The 19,939-nt window shown below is 36.8% G+C and overlaps 1 protein-coding gene across 1 annotated transcript; it reads right to left on the bottom strand.

Moving 5' to 3' along the window:
• Positions 1–16,958: 16,958 nt before the first annotated feature.
• LOC141628682 (uncharacterized) lies at positions 16,959–17,609 on the bottom strand. The gene has a single exon (XM_074441790.1). The coding sequence runs from the start codon at positions 17,607–17,609 to the stop codon at positions 16,959–16,961; it is 651 nt and encodes a 216-aa protein (XP_074297891.1).
• Between the last annotated feature and the right edge of the window lie 2,330 nt (positions 17,610–19,939).

A 19,939-nucleotide genomic window follows, 5' to 3' on the forward strand; every position in this document is an offset into this window, starting at 1 on the left:
AGAGTGGTTTGGTGAATGGTTTGGTTGAGAGATGGTGGAATGGTAAGGAAACAATTGTGGGAGTGGGTGTATTTTGTAGTTAGTTTGGTAAGGATGGAGATCCCTTTAGGGCCGATAGTGCCAACCATCTTCTTACCTGGAAAGACTTCTCACTCTCTCGATTAAGACGGAAAAGAGAACTGGTGTTGCACCTATACATACACTCAAAAAGATATCAAATGGTCCTCAAAGAATGCACTAGGACAAGGATGGAAAAACAAACAAATAACAAACTAAGCCTAGAAACAAACAATTAATCTAATCCAATATTGTCGTCCCCAGCAACGGCGCCATTTTGATACCGAGGTTCATTGTACTCCTCGATATGTAAACAATAATTATAATCTCAATACCAAACTAATGAATGTAGTAGGGTAAGGAGGTCGATCCACAGAGACAGTGCTTGGCTCTTAGATTAATTATCGAGTTTCTAGTTTAGTTCTAGCAAGTATTAAATGATTTATAAACTAATTACCAAAACTACAACTACAAACAAGTAAATAGACTAATGATTGCTAAAGCGATTTAAGATGATAATTAAGGAAACTAGGGTATTAAGGTTCACTTATGTAGAAGGAGATGGACACAAACATAGAATGACAATTATCAAAGAGTAAAATCAAGACTAATCCTAACCTCTCGGTGTGAGGCTAATCCTAGATTTAAGATTCATTAAGTTCTCGCTTAATTAACCCAACCCATAATTTTGTCAAGGAATTCCTAGCAACTAATCAAGCTCTCACCCAACTAGTAGAAAAGATAGTGGAAAAGACTCAAACTACTCATTCAAGCATTTCCACAAACACCTTATGTGCAAGACAAAATCAACATGGGTTTACTCAAAGATTGGAGTCACTTTATGCCATAATCCAATCTTATCTACACAAGATTCCCTCCACCTTAGTAAATGACTACTTACACATGGTAGTAAAGATGGAAGCAAAAGATGAAGAAACCAACACGAAATTAACATGAGACAACATAATGTGTAAGCAAATAAATTGGGTGACAATAAACATGTAATTAATGAAAGGAAATGAAATTGATATAGAAATTGTACCAACTTAACACTACAAGAAAAACTAAAACATGCGACCGAAATTTGGCGACTGATAATAGTAGTCGCCAATTTGGCGACTGATTAACAAATTAGCGACTGAAATCAGTCGCTAATTTGGCGACTGATTTTTTTAAAAAAGGGAATCTGATTTGGCGACTGATTTCAAGGTAGTCGCCAATTTGGCGACTGAAATTCAGTCGCTAAATTGCTTTTCAGTCGCCAATTTTTTTTTTTTACAGAAAATAGATCCTCCTCTCTCCTGCTTTACTCTTTCGAAAAAAAAAAAAAAAAGAACAAGCAGCGACAGGCGACAGGCGGCGAACAACCACACAACCACACCACCACTTCCACCGCCACTTCCACCACACTGCCTCCATCACTCTCTTTAATTAGGTGAGTTTTTTTTTGTTTAATTTCAGTTTAATTAGTTTAATTTGTTAGATTAAATTTTAGTTAGTTTGATTAATTTGTGGTTAGTTTGTTAGATTTATTTGTAGTTAGTATGTTAGATTAATTTGTAGTTAGATTTAGTTTAATTTGTGTTTGAATTAAAAGGGAATGATTAAGGGGGTTTGTGTTTAGGTTCAGGGTTATGGGTGGGGGTTTGGTCGGCCGTGGGTGGTGGTGGGTCGTGGGTGGCGGTGGTCCGTGGGTGGCGGTGGACCGTGGGTGGGGTGGGTCGTGGGTGGCCTTGGGTGGGTCATGGGTTGTGTTTGGTGAAACCGTCTCATTATTATTAGTATTAAGCTAAGTGGAACTGTCTTAATATTATTATTATTATTATTATTATTATTATTATTATTATTGTTATTATTATTATTATTATTATTATTATTATTATTATTATTATTATTATTATTATTATTATTATTATTATTATTATTATTATTATTATTATTATTATTATTATTATTATTATTATTATTATTACTAATTAAACCGTCTTATTATTATTATTAGTATTAAGCTAAGTGAAATCGTCTTTTTTATTAATGGAATTAGCTAAGTGGAACCGTCTTTTGAATTAAGAGAAATTAGCTATTAGCTAAGTGGAACCTTCTTTAGGACTTGATTTTGATAAATTTAGTTTGATAATTCATGTTATTGATGAATTGAAGTTGAATAACCCTGTTTTTTTTGTTTTTCTTTTCTCCTTCCAGGGTTGTCACCGCGCTGCTGAGCACCACCATCCGCGGTAGCTGTTGCTTATTGTTTTCTTTTCATTTTTGCTTTTACTTGATTAGGTAACCTCCTCTTACCAGTTACCTTTTAAATTTACTAATTTTATTTCAAATTATGCTACGGACTCTAGGATAGAAACCTTTATTATGTTGTTAAATTGTGCTATTGATTGACTTAATTAATTTAGTACCAAGTGTTGTTGTTTATCTTAAACTTTAAATTAGTGTTAGTTTGATTTGATGTTGACTTAGTACCCGTTCAAGAATTACTCATTAGGAGTAATTCTTGAATAGTCCCCATTTTGGGACTGTCTTTGTACGTTTTAAGTTATTTAGGTAGTAAACACGTACTTGTGATTTATTAATGAGGAATGAGTTTGGTGGCGATCCCTTTAATGTTCTTCGAATACATGTATATGTGGAGTAATTAGATATTCTACATTGATGTGTATTTGGAGAACTGAAGGGAATTGCTGCCAAATTTTTTCCTCATTAGACAAGTGAAGGAGATACAGTTTTGGTGTTGAAAAAAGGCAAGGGTAGTAAGAGGGCCAAAAAGAGTAAGAAACCAATAGCATGTAACCAATTGTTTTACTTTCCTCTCGCTCCAACACTTTAAAGAATCTATGCCACCAAAAACATTGCCGAACAAATGAGATGGCACAAAGAAAACCCATGTGCTCCGGGGAAGATGTGTCATCCTAGTGATGGGAAAGAATGGAAACGATTTGATCAGATGTATCCTGAATTTGCCAAGGAACCCCGCAATGTACGACTTGGCTTGTGTACGGATGGATTTGATCCTTTCGGTAATTTTGAGAGGAAGTATTCTTGTTGGCCCGTTATGGTCACACCATACAACTTACCACCTTGGTTATGTATGAAAAGACCATTTATTTTCTTGTCACTTATTGTTCCCGGACCAAAAAGCCCGAAACGTAATTTGGATGTTTATTTACAACCATTGGTGGAGGAGTTGAAATATTTGTGGGAAGTTGGGGTGGAAACTTATGATGTGTCTAAAAACCAAAATTTTCAACTTAAAGCTTCCCTTTTGTGGACAATAAATGATTTTCCCGCCTATGGTATGCTATCTGGGTGGTCTACACAAGGACAAAAAGCATGTCCTTGTTGCATGGGAGAAAGTAAAGCATTTTGGCTTCCCAATAGCAAGAAAATAAGCTGGTTTGATTGTCATAGATGCTTCTTACGAGAGGGAAATCCACATAGAAGGAACAAGAAAGCTTTCAGAAAAGGTAAAGAGGTGCTTGATGCCCCTCCGAAACGAGTTCCTGGGGATGAGATATGGAAGACGGTATGTGATTTACCATCCCCTGTTGATGGTACCGAAGAAGAATTTACAGAATTGAAAAGGCAGAAAAACGGTTGGTTTAAAAGAAGCATTCTTTGGGACCTTCCTTATTAGGAGACAATGTTGATAAGACATAATTTAGATGTAATGCACATATAAAAGAATTTCTTTGAGCAACTAATTGACATGATCATGGATGTAGAAGGTGAAAAATATGATAGCATTGCTTCTAGAAAAGATTTGCAGAAATTTTGTCATCGTCCCAAATTACACATTCGCGGCGACGCGTCTAAGCCAACATCCATTTTCACTCTCGACAAAGCTAAGAGAAAGGTATTGTGTGAGTGGTTACAAAATTTGAAGTTTCCTGATGGGGATGCATCAGATTTTAGTCAATGTGTTGATCTTAAGAAGCTGAAGTTGCAAGGCTTGAAAAGTCATGATTGTCATGTATTCATGGAGCGATTATTACCCGTTGCTTTGAAAAACCTCGTGCCGACAAACGTTTGGAATGCAGTTGTTGAGATTAGTCAATTTTTCCGAGATTTATGTGCCTCTTCAACATGTGTTGATGACATGATTCGTCTGGAAGAGCAAATACCACAGATATTGTGTAAGCTTGAAATGATCTTTCCTCCTGCATTTTTTAACTCCATGGAGCATCTACCGGTTCATTTGCCATATGAAGCCAAAGTTGGGGGACTCGTCCAATATAGGTGGATATATCCATTTGAAATGTAATTAAGATAATCTAGCTACTTTTAAATTAAAATTAATAATAATAACTAATCTATTTATTATATGTTAACTTTATTATTAATTAACTATTAATAAAACTCATCATTAACTTTTATAGGTTTCTTAATCATTTGAAGAAAAAAATTGGTAATAAAGCTAGAGTGGAAGGTTCTATATGCAATGCTTATTTAACGGAAGAGATTGCAAACTTTTGTTCTCTTTACTTTGAAAAACATATAGAAACCAAAGCAAAAAACTTGAATGTTGAGAAACCGGATGAAATAGACGGAAGTTTACCCGAATTTTTTCAAACTCAAGATGATGAAGAGTGTTCATCAAAGGGGCAAACAAGATATTTGGATGATAAGGAGTATAATCGTACCCACCTTTACGTGCTATCTAATTGTGACCTCTTGAAGTCATACGAAACACAGTTTGTTAATGATTTCATTGAGAGGAACCCTAATATAAGTAAGGATGATGTTTCGGACAAACATGAGGACCAATTTCCAACATGGTTTCAGAAACATATAATTTAGTTGAATATTCAAGATGATTTGATAAGAAGTTTGGCGTTTGGTCCTTCAAGAATGGTAAGTGTTGGAATATGTGTCCTCCGACAATAATGCGATCACAATTGTCGATCATATTGATCACATGTTTAAATCTCATTTTAAGAATACATGTGGGATGTAATATTTTACAGTCAACTGGTCCACACATATCGGTAATGATTGGCTGACTAGAGTTTGACATTACTGTCGTGCGACGGTGGTGATCAGTTGATCCCCTTAGGTCATACCTATAGGGAAATACTCTTAATTGATTATTTAATTAATCGTATGTCGACACGAGTTAATTAAATTGCTTAAAATTGACGGATGATTTTGTGAGTAAAATTAACGTGTCTTATTGTAATTCGATTAAATGAGATACGGTCTGAGTAATCGAATTGTTTTATTACTTAGATAAAATTATTGTTTACGAAACAATTGAAATTGGATAAATAATTTATTATAAATACAAGTTGTTGTAATTTATGTAATTAAGAATTACTAGTTGATTTTGTATATGACATATTTTTATTGATATGTTGATTTTTAATATGTTAAAAATACATTATAGTGTTACATGTCATGTAACATGTAACACATGACAAAATTGACAAATGACAAAATAAAATGGATCCTCCATTTTATATTTATATGTGTCGAAAATTTTTTGGAGGGTTTTAGTGGATAATTTGTGTTGATTATATTAATAAGTGGAAACACTATGATTACCACCTCTCATAGCCTTGCATGCCTATGTTTTCTTGGGTAGAAAAATTAGCCCATGCATTGGGCACTCTAATCCCCTCCAACCGGTTCATCCAAGAGAAAATGATAGAGTTTTTCTCTATTATTATTCATTCACACTTCAACTTTTTTTTGGCTAGTGTGTTAAAAATTATGATTTTTCCTCTCTACAATTTATGATAATTCTAGAGAAATAAACTCACATTATCCTATCCTCTTGACCGAAATGTTCAAGAGCATTGCAATTTATTCTGTATCAATTTTTAAGCAAGACTTATATTATTTCTAGTAAATAAATAATATTAGTTATTAAGAGATTTCTTTGGGTATATGCTTTTGGGAGAGATTCTATACTTGAATCTATGTTCATCCATTAATGGAAAGCTCAAGAACTAACAAGAAGGAGATCTTGTTGGTGCCCATTTGACCAAAAATTAGATGGTGAGAAATTGATTTTCTTATCTCTTCTTATTTATTTTGCATGCACAAGATTTGTAATTAATTTTATGACTAAATTAATTTGAAACATATATGAATATGTTAAATAATGAGATATAGATTTCTAACAGTAAGAACGTGGAATCGATACTCGGTTAATGGGTTTAATTTTCAAACATTCAACCACGGTAAAGGTAAGGCTAGGTGCAATTGGGGGGTTACTATTTCTTCTCTTGATGACAAAGAATACTATGGTATAGTTAAAGATATCTTTGAAATTAGTTATAATGGACGTTACCGAGCTTATTAAACCGTCTTATTCAAGATTGACTGGAAGGATAATTCTGTGGCTGGAATGAGAGTACATGAACAATACAAGCTTGTAGAAGTGAATCGTACTAGAACATACTCTAAGTATGATCCATTTATACTTGCACATCAGGCTCATCAAGTGTATTTTGATACTTATCCAAGCACAACAAATGATAGAAATCAAAATGCGTGGTGTGCAATCTTTAAGACAAAGGCACGGTCACAAGTTGATACAACTTTTTTCCAAGAAGAAAACAATTCAAATGAAACACTTTTGTCTCCACCCGATGAAATCAACTATGAGCATGAGAATAAAGATGGTGAAGACATGGAAGAGGAAGAATATTATGATGTGGAAGAGAGACTACCGGGGGAGGATGAGGAGGAGGAGGAGGAGGAGAAGAGGGAAGAAGAAGAGGAGAGGAGGGGGGGAAGAGGAGGTGAGGAGGAGAAAAGGAGGAGGCGGGACGAGGGGTTTGGAGATGAAGATGATTATGATTATGATGATGATGAGGATGAGGATGAGGATGAGGAGGAAGACGATGACGATGATGAGTATGATTAAATTGGTATAATTTTGTATTCCTCAAGAGTAAATAATTAAAATTTAGAAGTCCGTATAATTTACATTTATCATTATTTGTGTTAATTTTTATTTGTATTACTGCAGATGGCTGGAGCAGGTCGAGGTAGGAAGCTTGGAGGTGGTTCAGGTTCTGGACAGAGTACGCGTGAGGAGGAGGAGGAGGAGGAGTTTGTGCGTGAGGATCTGATGCAGATAGACGGTGACGGTGACGAGGATCAGCCTGACGCTACCGACGAGGCAATACAGGTGTAGATACGGTACAATTCGGATCATCGGATGATACTTGAGCCGGCAGGATTATGGTAAGTCTTATTCTTTATTAGTCTACTATTATTATTATTATTATTATTTTGTAAAATAATAATTGTTTCTAATTTTACATGTTCAAAATAAATGCAGGTTATGGACGATTGCGTGATACGAGGTGTAACGAAAAGCACGAAGACTAATTTCGTGGGTCCAATTCCTACATCGTGGACACAAGCTTCTAATGCACAAAAAGAGACGTGGTTCAATAACTTTCGGGTATATATTTTCCGTAGTTCTTTGTTTTAGAAACCAAATAATTAATTTTGATAAATTTTTTAAGAACCAAGTTAGACTTTTATTTTATACTGATATGAAATTTTGTCGCCTTTTTTTTGTAGCAAGCATTTCCTTGGGAACCGTCTCAAGAAATGAATGTCCGTAACAGGTACAATGAAGTCGGTACTCGACGATATAGGGACGTGATCTGAAAGACGGTCAGGCGCCCGAAGGAGCCAGACAACATGAAAGGTATTTAATTAACTTGTTTTGTTATTTGTATTAATTAGCATATACTCTCTTATATTATAAATAATATCAGTAACTTATTAGTTATGATTTCATATGTGTAATTGCAGGTGAGAAGTATGAAGGCTTAATAAAGTATACCAAAAGTGAAGCTTTTCAGAAAAAGTCTAAGCAAGCATCCCTCAACAAAAAGGAGGAAAGATAGATGACGTGGTCGAGCCTACTCATTACGGGGGATCCCGATCGTGTATTGGGTGTAAGTTTGTCTATTATTTCACACTTTTTGTGGTTTTCAACATGTTTATTTTATGTTAGATTTTTTGTTGATTTTCTAACATGTATGTTTTTTTTCATTCAGAAAGGAAAGAAGAAGTCAAAGCCGATTCTGACGATGGGAACTTTTTCTGGACACGCATTCCAGGGTTGACCACAAAGGGATTAGAAGTTGGACTAAGCCAAAAGACAAGGAATTATATGTAAGTTTTCCCTAACACTTAATTTTTGTTAATTTACTCTTTTTTAATGTCTTATATATTTTGGTTACCATATTAACTTATAATGATTTGTTTAATATTGTAGGATGCATTTGAACATGCAAAAGGCGCCAATCCAGAAAAGGCGGACAATGACATATGGTTTGAGTTGGTGAAGGGCTTCAAGAAAGGGCACGTGTATGGTACCAGAAGTTCAACACCGGCTTTCTATGAGAACACGCGTAGGAGATCGACTTCAACAATTCCTAGGAACACGTATCAACCGGGAGTTATTAGTCAACTTTACGCTCAAGTAAGAGAGCAAGATGAACGTGAAAGAAAACGTGATGAAGAATTCCGCCAAATGAAGGAAAAAATGGCAATGTTTGAGACTTGGTGGCATGGTTTTAACCCCGGACCTAGACCCAACTACGATTCTTTTGATCCGAATAGTCCACAAGGGGGGAGTGGAGCCGGTGTTGGCTTCCAAGTAGTTAAGTAAGTTTAATTTAGCATGTAATAAGACTTGAACTTTAGAATATGTTAGCTTGTAAAACTTTCATTTTCAATATATGAAATAAAGTTTGGGAAAATGTGTGGTGTTGGGTTGAAATTTGAAATGTATGGTGTTTTGTGTGTTGAAGTTTGGGATGTATGGCGTTGTGGAACTTCGGTTTGTATGCAGGTTGTAAATATTTGGCTAGCAATGAAAACGAAAAAAACCACCAAAACAATCAGTGGCTTTGGCGACTGAAAAGCCATTTAGCGACTGAATTTCAGTCGCCAATTTGGCGACTACCTTGAAATCAGTCGCCAATTTTGCCTCAGTGATATTGGCGACTAAAAGGCAATTTAGCGACTGAAATTCAGTCGCTAATTTGGCGACTACCTGGTTTCGGTCGCCAAACTGGCGACTACCATTTCAGTTGCTATTTTTCTCATTTGGCGACTGATATGTCAGTCGCGAAATTTGGCGACCGACATTAGTCGCCAAAATTAGAAAAGGCAACTAATGTCTGCGACTGGCGTTTGGCGACTGAAATCAGTCGCTAAATTGATTTTAGCGACTGATTGCAGTCGCCAAAATCGGTCACCTGTTTTATTTCTTTTTGTAGTGTTAAATTAAAGGAGTAAACTTGGATTGAAATAAGGAGGATCATTATCTTCTTGTCTTCCAAAATTACAACCCAAAACTAATTGTAAACTAATGAAAAGAGTAGATCTTGAATAAACTAAAGAGGAATTAAACTAATATGGAAGAAAGATTACAACTTTGATTAAAAGGAAATTAAAGAGAGAAATGTTCTAATCTAGGGCTCTTGTTACAATAATGAGAGAGTAAGAGAGATTAATTATTCTAATATGGGAGAGAGTAATCTAAGTAGTCTAATTGGTAGAATAATCTAAGGTAAAGGTATGGTAGTCTAATAATAATAATAATAAGAGTGTGCCTTTTATACTACTAGTCTAATAGTCAAATAATAATAATAATTTTAACAATAGTAGTAATAATTATTATTAATAATTGCATTGTTGAATATGATGGAGTATGAATATATTGTGAATAATTTGCAGGATAAAAAGCTGAATGACTAAGTGGTTGTATTCCTTTGTGGGAATATTTTGACTTCGTTAATTGTCATGTATCATAATCTGAAGCATCAGGTTTTTTGGCAGATTATCAAGAGTGATGGATAATCTAATCGGATAATGGGTTCACAAAGATTGTGAATTGTAAGTGGATATTGAGATCCCTTACACAATAATGTGATATCATGATAGTACGTATGTAAATTGTGAAGAGGATATTGAGATCCTCCTACCAATGGCCATGGTAGAAGTTGGTATTGGTGACACCACAAGGAATGAGTTTAAGGCCTACTGGGAGTGAATCGTGACGGGGCTCCCCTACTTGGGTTTACCAAGTTCAATGGGTCAAACGAAGTCACGAGGATCTCATGTTGTAATACTACTACCATTCCTATTTTAAAAGTGATTTATTATTCTTTCTATATATTGTGCTATTTCTCTCATGTGAAGAAGGCTGAGCTAAGCTCTTAATAAGTCCATAGTCCTTTTTTAAGGGTGGTTTGTGACAGTCAAACCTGATGGATTTACCTATGTGAATGTGGGGGAAATGCCCTACCCCCTATGAGGTTCTTAAGCCTTAGGACCTCTAGAGCATTCACGAGATCCCAGGCATGTGAGGGGCACCTTTTATGACATTTTGCGAGGACGAACACAGATTTGAATGCGGGTTTGTGCGCAGTTATCCGTTACAAACGACCGTGGAGAGTCCAATGCCGAGAGCAACTCGATACGGTTGTAGCAAGTAATTGTATGCACTGGGTGACAATTCAATTCCTCAGGAACATTCCCATATTAAGACTTACGTTCCGTTGCCTTATATCCGCTATTCTTTTTCTCTTCTTTTGAATCATGTGGGGGATTGTTGGAAGTGTTGCTTCAAAAGAGGCTCTTTTTATCCCACATTGGTAGAATAAGTTGGGGTATTATAGTTTATAAGTGATCATTTTGTGTTTCACTACTAGATGTGTAGTAGTAAAGGTGCTCTTTTTGGATCACTTATTCTCTATACTCTTTTGCGCAATTTCCGAGACTGAATGCTCAGTCTTCTATTATTGATTTTGTATTTTACTATACTAATTGTGTGGTCTTCTAAAGATGATTAAAGTTTTTACAACACTGATTTTTCAGTCTTCCACAAATCTATTTCCGAGGTGCTTTAATGGTGCTTCTGGATCCTTCTTATGTACCTATAAATACTACCTATTTTATCATTTCAAAACACACAACATATCCATTCTCTCTTATATTCTCTCTAAATATTTTCTGATATTCTAAGCTGATATTTGGCAACGTTCTGCAAGTAGTCCTCATTCTGAGTCTTTGTCGTAAACCTTAGACTCGGACGTCGTCGTGTAACCCTGGGAGTTGGTTGCCAAGAGGTCGTGTGTATCGAGCGGGGCAAATTCAACTTTAGGGCAGTGATGCTCATCACGCCACAACATAATCTCTCCTATATTCCGTGAGATTTACTATTCTTTATTTTCATACTAGTCATACCGCCTACACAAAGGAGATCAGAGAGGGTGTGTGGGAGCCGGCCCGCCGGCCGCCGGTGGGGGACCGGCTGGGGACTTTCTGAAACAAAAAGGAGTGAATTGCTGCGTTGTGCGTTGGGAGTCGGCCCACCGGGCTGGTGAGGCGACCGTTTGGGAGTTCTCTGGAAACTTCAATTCAATTGGTTCGTTCTGGGAGCCGGTGGAGGGGTCGACAGCCGGTGACCCATCTGGGAGTGCGATTGAGTGATGGGTGATGCGGTAGCCAGGTAGGAGGCAGCCGGGTAGCCGGCTGGGCCCGGCTGGGGATGCACTTGGTGATGTCGAGTTGATGCTACTGTTGGATTCCTCTACCAGATTCGATTCGGCCGACTACTGTTGGAACGGAGGAGAGCAACGTGGTGGTGTGATGATGGTGTGATGGTGATGTCGGGGTAAAGGTCACCTGAGCTTGATTAGTGGTAAACAAGTGAGTAGAGGAACGAGCAGGTGGTGTCGTGCTGCTGCTGGGTCGTTGAGGTTGCTGGTCATAGGGGCAAGTATTGTGGTGGGTTCGAGCATGGTGAATGAGGGGAATGCACAGAAATTGGGAGAATATGGGTGGCAAATTCGAGGCTGGTGACGGAGCAGGGGAGTGAAAATGATGATGGTCGTTGATGCTGCTGCTGGCGGATGCGTAATGGCGAGGCAAAGGATGGAAATTATGGGGTGGTTGAATTTGGAATTGGTTGTTTGTGTATGAAAGGTGAGAATGGTGATTGAATTGGTGTTACAAGGTGTCGATGATAGTGATGGTATGGATGGGTTGATTGTGTTGGGTGAATATGGGGTATTGACTGATAAGGTCAAATGTTGACCATAATTCTTTAATTTCCATTGACTTGCCTCCTTTCTAATTAACTCCCCGATCCGTATTGCCGTATTTAACCCGTCTCGCTTCTCGATCTTATTTCCTCTCACGAACTCGGACCTACAAATCAATATAACAAAAAGTAGTACCAATTCTACGAGTATAATAATTATTTATAATAAATATAATTAAATTACTAATTACGATAATAAAATGAGCTATTTAATCATAAAAGCACACAAAATCGAGTTAAAATAAGAGAATAAGACGAGGCTAAATCGTCCTAAATTAAATTAGGACGATATCAAATAGTTATTTCATAGACTCTATTGTGTTTGATCGCATATTCATATATGTCCACTTGATCAGCGAAAAAAGCTTCACACATCTTTGTGCCCTGCAAATATAATCAGTAATTAGATGAAAAAAAAAACAGGAAGTCGTTGGTTAGATTAATGTTATGTTAATAAGTATGCACTGGACAGACAACAGTAGCCGCGAGTATAAACTTCTAAAAAACAAGATGAGAATCTAAGTTGTTTAAGCTGAAACTTTATATAAAAAATGGACTTGCCTTATCATTCTGGAGCAACAAACTTTGGTATAGCACCTTTTGAGGGGATGTCTTTGGGCGTCGCTTATCTAATATCCTCACCTTGACTTTGTAGTTATTGCTTTTAGTGGTTAACTCATCTAAGTAACCCGTCTTAGGTTTCATTCTGCAATGCCATTGATTTACAATTTTAAATTCTGATGATAGGCCAGATATATACAGTAAATTGAACCAAAAAAAAAAACAAAGGATGCACTTTGACCTCATTTACAGCAACTAGACTATAAAGTGATAATCTTTTTGTATATGTTCAACATGATTTCTAAAAATTTGTTGATTTTAAACAAATGTATGCTAAATTCACTACAAGCAACCTATTTCAGTGTCAAATGTCAAAGCCTATAATCAAAAATGAATTCTAACTTTGACCTAAAAACAAAACGATAAGAAATACACATCATTACTGAACCGCCTAAAACTGCAGGTCATTAAACATTGTTCTGTAGTAGTACATAAACATTCCTAAACATCTTAAATAGAAGGTCTCAGTTGGAACTAAAAACTTGATCAAACACCAAGACAGAAATTAATCGCTATGATCTAACAATGTTAACAAATGAAGACACAAATTAATTACTGGACTACCTGAATACTCCTCCTACTGTACTTTAATTTCTAATTTCTACCTTAATTTGTATGCTTTAGCCATGTCAGCAAATCTATATAGAAATTAAAGCGATCTTTTTAATCACTAAACAAAATTTGGTGGAAGAATGTCTACTTTTGCTAAGAGATGTTCACAACAAACATAATTTGACTTAATTTTCTCACAAAAAACAACATTGAACCTATCTTGAACTGAAGTCATTTACATAGTATTATCACCTATATTTGAAGAAGCAATGAAACATCAAATCAAACTCTTATGCAGTCAATAAATAAATAACCGTAAACAATAATAAGGAAACAAACTGATTGAATGAAAATTTAGATTTAGTCCAAAGTGTAAGGGTTCATACCTGAAGCTGCTTATTCTCCCCAACTCTTCTAATCTAAGAGAGAAGTTGTATAGTGGTAATATTGCAAGTATCAATGTAATGTTGATAGGTAATAAAGGAGGTGGAGTGTGATATAAGGCTATGCTCTTAGGTGTGTATTGATTAGTACGGCTATGTCAGTAAAACATGGCTTGCTATAAGGTAATGTAGTATATTTATGTCTATTGTGTAAAATGCTTGTGGCTATGTTTAATTTTGACACTATTTACAACTGTATAAGTATACATAATAGTCCTGGTAAATTGTTATCCTTTAAATTTGGTACAAAGACTAAGGAAAGAGAAGGGAACTATATTAATAAATGATAATTGGACCAAATTGTGTGTGAATGATCAAATTGTTCATTAAGTTTATTTTTTAAATAGAACGGATAACAATTGACTAAGACACTCCAAAATAAAATAGGACAACAAATGATCAGGACAAATGGAGTATCGTATTTAAGGAGTACAATAGAAGAGTGATACTGTCATTTGTGTACCAAAAATAAACCTAAATATACTAACGGAAGCTAGCGATAAGTAGGGTCGATTCTCCACAGGGAGGCAAGATATCTGTCTAAAGGTCCGTCTATTTAAGTCACAATATGGGGGTTTTGATTTTGATTTCTAAACTACTAAAAGATTAAAGGAAAGAGAAATTAAGCAAGAGCAATAAAAGTGAGAAAATACGATAAGAGTGATCAAATAAGAGAGGGTATGCCAGGATTTCGGTTCACCATGGTCATCAATCGACTCAGTTGCAAATAGCCTAGACAATCAACTATGAGAAGGATAAGGGAAAGGTCCTTCCGGTCCACTTTCTATCCTAGATTTCCACTAACTTAACTTCCATCCTCATTAGGGTAGTCTACTGTTCATAGCAGGTCTATTTATTCCAATCTTCCGATCCAGGAGTAAAGTTAACCAGGTTAATGTAATTTAGAAGCGTGTACTCAACTAAATTGGTGTTACAGTTAAATTGCTATGGGAACAGATTCTCACATATAAATTATCTAGTCTATTCGCTTCATTGTCACAATCCTACCATGGATTCCCTAATCCTAACATATAAAGAATTAGCTACTCATGTTATTTATGGTGTCAATAATGATAATAATAACCATGCTAATGGGAGATATAATGAAACGATAACAATTGAGCATAAACAAACTAGGGCAAGAGTAAATAAAGGAAGAACAAAAGATTAATGCAAACAAAGTATTAAGATGAGATTAAAGAGGAAAGAATTATTACAATCTTGAAATTCCGACGTAAAGAACAATCCACTAAGCAAAGAGTAATTAAGAACAAAAGTTTCAGAGATTAAGGGAGGGATTAAGCAGTGTGTAAAGTATGAAAAGTGATAAGAGAGATGTTTATTAACCTATTCTCGACTCCCTTATATAAGGAAGTGATAATTAACAAAATTAAACCAATCACGGATTAAGTCAACCCGTGTAAACTAGTAAACCTCTCGATCGAGCAGATTCAGACCACTCGATCGAGGTCTTCTTCAGCAATTCCTTTCGATCGAGAAATAAAAGCTCTCGATCGAGGAACTCCAGTAATCACCATTTCGATCAAGCCAACAGAATCACTCGATCGACCACTCGTGTCAGCCAAACAGCTCGATCGACCCTCAATTCTTCTCGATCGAGTGCTTTCCATCAAATCAACCTCTAACTCGTCTTTGGCAGCTTCCTTGACCTTTCTTCACGCACTCCAAGGCATGACTCTCGCTCCAATAACTCCCGTCTCCTTATAATGCATGCTTAATAGGACAAATAGGGTGCGGTTTCACTACTTTCAGGCTCATTTCTGCATATTAGATAAAATAAACCAAAGTAGCCAATTCGGGGCATTTTGCAATATATAACTATATAAAAAGGCATAGAAATACGTGTAATAAAAGGCTAAATAGTCTATATAAATTGCACGTATCAAAGAGCGTGTAAAGGATATATTCATTATTTACTGAAGTCATATCCTTTTACTGGATTTATGGAGATTTGTTTAACACAACTTGAGGATTTATTTATTTATTGAAGCCATACTATTGTGCTGTTTATGTTGCTTTTTTATTCTGTGATATTTTAGCCATACTACTGTTCTGGGTATGTTGCTTTTTTGATGATGTGATAGGGCTTATAACATAATAAATGTGAATTTTCTGTCGATATTTTAACCGATATGCTGCATAATTCTAGGAGGTCTGTCATTTGTTCTTTATCTAATGACATAGAAATGGGGTTTGTTGAGAGTTAGTATGCATAATTCCATTACTTCATTCTGAATATTCGGTGGCATTTTAGGACGTCTAATCTGCAGTAGTTTCCGCATTTGTGAAATTTGATACGGTTCAGGCCATATATAGGCTCTGAACATATCGAGTGAATTACTGCATGTTTTGGAAATTGTTAAAGTGTACGCTTATAATAACGAAGGGTGTGGGAAGTTTGCGAACGACTTATTATAGACAGGTAACATAAGCACACGACAATAAAATTGTAAAATATTCTGCATAAGTCCGTATATGAAATCGGCACAATTAAGAAGCACTAATACATTCCTTGATACAATACAGCCAACCCAAGGTTCACATACTCATTTGAGCATATAGGTTGGCCGAGTAGCATGGTTGCACTAAAGGAGCAAAACCAGGATATTGCAGATATGAGTTACATCTTGCCTGGTAGGGCAGCCAATCAAAATTAGAAATACAAATACAAATACGGTGCATATGATATATGAATGCGGCTAACCGACAAAAGGGATACTTACCTCGCATGAACAATGTTTAAGAGTTGATGTACTGATTCGTTAGCTGATGTAGTGCCTAGATGATGCCTGCAAGCCTTAAGACTTCGTAAGAAACAATGTTTTTCACAGAGCATTGCAGTGAATTCTGGACTGTTGGTGCAGAGACTATAGTTACTTTACTTGATTCTCTAGCTCACGAAAGAGCAACATATAGCAGGCCATGAGAGAAATAAGATCTTGGAAGGTAAATAGCAACCTGGTCTAATGTGACCTATTAGTAATATCAAAACTTAGTTTCAAAAGGAACTGATTACGTTCAAGCTGGAATGGATAACTAATAGAGCTTGACAAATGCATTTTAATACGCGGAATAAAGACATGTTCACCGCTATGATGGCCATTGGTTATGACGCATTCAATCAGATTTGGCATGAATCTTTTGCATGTTAACCTAGTTCCATTTCATAGGCCCGAAGATGGAAGGAGGTTTCTGAGAAGAATGATTGGACAATTTTCCTTCAAAATTAGTTCATAAGGACTCATGCCCTCCTGACAAAGTGTATTTATAAATTCAGTAGGGTAGATGTTGCAGTTATCAGTGAGCATTGAATCATATCCCTTATACGTCATAGCTAGCCCTGGGAATCCCTCTATTAGAAGTGTGTTAACAGCGTCAATGTCTTCATTTATGGGCGTTGATATTGATTGGTGGATAAATATATAAACTTCCAAAGCTTTGACATCAGCCTCTGGATAAGCAGCGTCAGCAACTGCATTAATTAGCTCCGCCTCTTCACCGTTTATATGTTGCATAATTCCGAATGGTAATTCAACTAACACAGTCTCTTGAGTTTGTAGTTCACCATTTCCTAGAGCTAAGAGGTATTCGAAGAACACTGGGTCAGTTCTGGCCCGTACATTTACAGTTAGCCAAAACTTTATGAGTTGAGGCCAGATTGCGAAGGCGACCCTCATAGATTTATGCTGTACTACTGGGAGCACTTGACGGAAGTCCCTACCAAACACAATCAACTTATCGCCGAAAATTACATTACTTTCACACAGATCGCGTAACAACAGGTCAAGTGCTTCGATAGATTCCTTCCTTGCCATTGAAGCCTCATCCCATATAATCAAGCTGGCTGCCTGTATTAAAGCGACTAGGCTTCCTTGTTTTGGCACATTGAAGGTTAATGAAATAGCTAAATACAGAGGAAGTTAAAATCTTGAATGGGTGGTCCTTCCCGATGGTATGTTTGCTGCAGCGATCCCTGATGATGCTGTAGGCAAGACAATCTTCCCAAGCAGAGGGACTTCGGCATACAAGGCATTGTATATTTATGTTTTATCGGTGCCACCGGGTCTGTCCACAAAAAAAGCTCCAGGTTTGTTTGCTGTGACATGTTCCATTATGGTGTCAAAAGCATGCTGCTGATCTGAGTTCAATGTTGTGCGGCATAACATACATTCCTCAGGTATGGGTGCGTTAAATGCGTCAGTTATATCTCATGTTCGTTGATGTACAGAATCTTGAGGTTCGCTTAAATGGCCTAAGCCAAATTATCCAAGTGATTTTCCCATTGCTTCTAGATGTTGTTCTAGCTTTCGAACTGTAAGGACCCATATAGTATAGGTATCGCATGGGTATTCTCCTGAGTAATCTTCAGAGAGTGAAGTGTAGTACTTATCCCAAAGGTTGACTAGGTCTTATGGTTGGCAGAAAATGAGCAGAGTTGCAAATAGGTGCCGGAGAGCAGCATGCATTTGCATAGCTATTGCTTCGTTGAGGCACAAATGTACCATGTTATCTTGCTCCTCTAACTTAAGTTCTAGCACAGCTTCTTGGTATGTTGTAAAACGTTGGCCGTTGACAGTTAGAAGATCTTCAAAAGATTTGGGTGCTTTGACATGAGCAATTAGCAACCTCAAGAAATAGCGTTCACCTTATGACAGGGATACGAATACAAGCCTGCCTATTACAATTGATTTGGTTTTTCTCTTGAACCACGTCCATTGCGTTGTATCCCATCAGTACTGCTCTGTGAAATTGGGGTATAGGTATTTCTCAATGGGCTGATTAGCAGCCGCACTATGATTAGCAGGTGCACTATTAAGCCTGAAGAATTCAGTCAATGGTGTTCTTATCCGCTTTTCGTCTGAAACTACACGGGTAAGTTTTCATGAGGTCTGAGCTATATTGATTGCATACATGGAAGATGGACTAGCAGTGGCAAAACTGGTGGGTTTATCTCGAACATATCAAACCCATAGATGCACCAAATTGTTTCTACTAGAGACACCCAACGGCCAGAGTAATATTGTTCTATTTCATCGACCACTTTTACTTCGCCCTCTGCCGCTACGTTTAACGATATCTTATCGTGACCTTTATAAACGTACTTATAGAAATATTTGACTACTTGGATGGTGGAGTATACTTATACATTTAGGTGGCAGTCGAACAGAGCAAGCATGTATGGATTATATGGAATAACCCAATGATTGTTGAGGTTATGATCTCTGATCTTAGCTCTCTCTCCTGTATCACGGCGCCTGTAGACTAGATATCCATCATCACTATTTGTGGTGTCAGTTGCAAATGGCTTCGGGTAACCATACTTGCAATAGCCTTCAGTCTGTTTGTGTTTCATGCATTGACGGTCAGGGTTTAGACGACCGCATGGGCCGTGCATCATATGTTTCAGCACAGCCTTGCAGAGGCTTTCATTTGTCATTGAAGGAATCTCGGCGCTTACAAACTTGTCGAAATATTCTGGACAATTCATTTTACTACTTGGCTTCATAATTAGTAGAAGATGTACGTGAGGAAGGCCTCACCTCTTTTCTGGAATTCTACTACATATACAAATGCAGCAACTTCTCCAAAGATTTTATCCTCAACAATTTTTTTCTTCAAAGCCATTAGTTTAGCTCGGAAAACCCTAGCTACTACATCTGGTCGTTTCTAAGCTTCTTCTCCATGAGCAAGTTCATTTTTTATTTCTGGCCAGCTTGCATTTTAAGTTATTGTCACAAAAAAATCTGGCTTCCCATAGCGTTGCACAAGAGACATTGCATTCAGATACCTTCTCTTCATATCTCTAGGGCCTCCAATGTAGGTTGCTGGAAGAATTAATCTTCTCCCGACATTAGCTGCGCACGGCTCACCAGCGTCAATTGTATCAAGTAAGCCGTGATACAATTGAGCCCTTATAGTATCTTGATTGTGTCAGAAGAAGTCTAAGCGAGTGTTTTCTAACTTCACGTACATGTCTACTACATATTGCTGAAAACATCTCCCCACTCTGAGAAGCATGTTCCCTGGCCTGTTCTGTAGTTTGTAGGAGTAATACTCTCGACAAGACACATTCTGTTCGTCTGAAGACGTTTGTTGTGAACTCCCTGCATTAAGGAATTGTCACTAAATGAACTTAGTAGTAATC

The sequence above is a fragment of the Silene latifolia genome, chromosome Y, assembly GCF_048544455.1.
Source record: "Silene latifolia isolate original U9 population chromosome Y, ASM4854445v1, whole genome shotgun sequence".
Classification (NCBI taxonomy): domain Eukaryota; kingdom Viridiplantae; phylum Streptophyta; class Magnoliopsida; order Caryophyllales; family Caryophyllaceae; genus Silene; species Silene latifolia.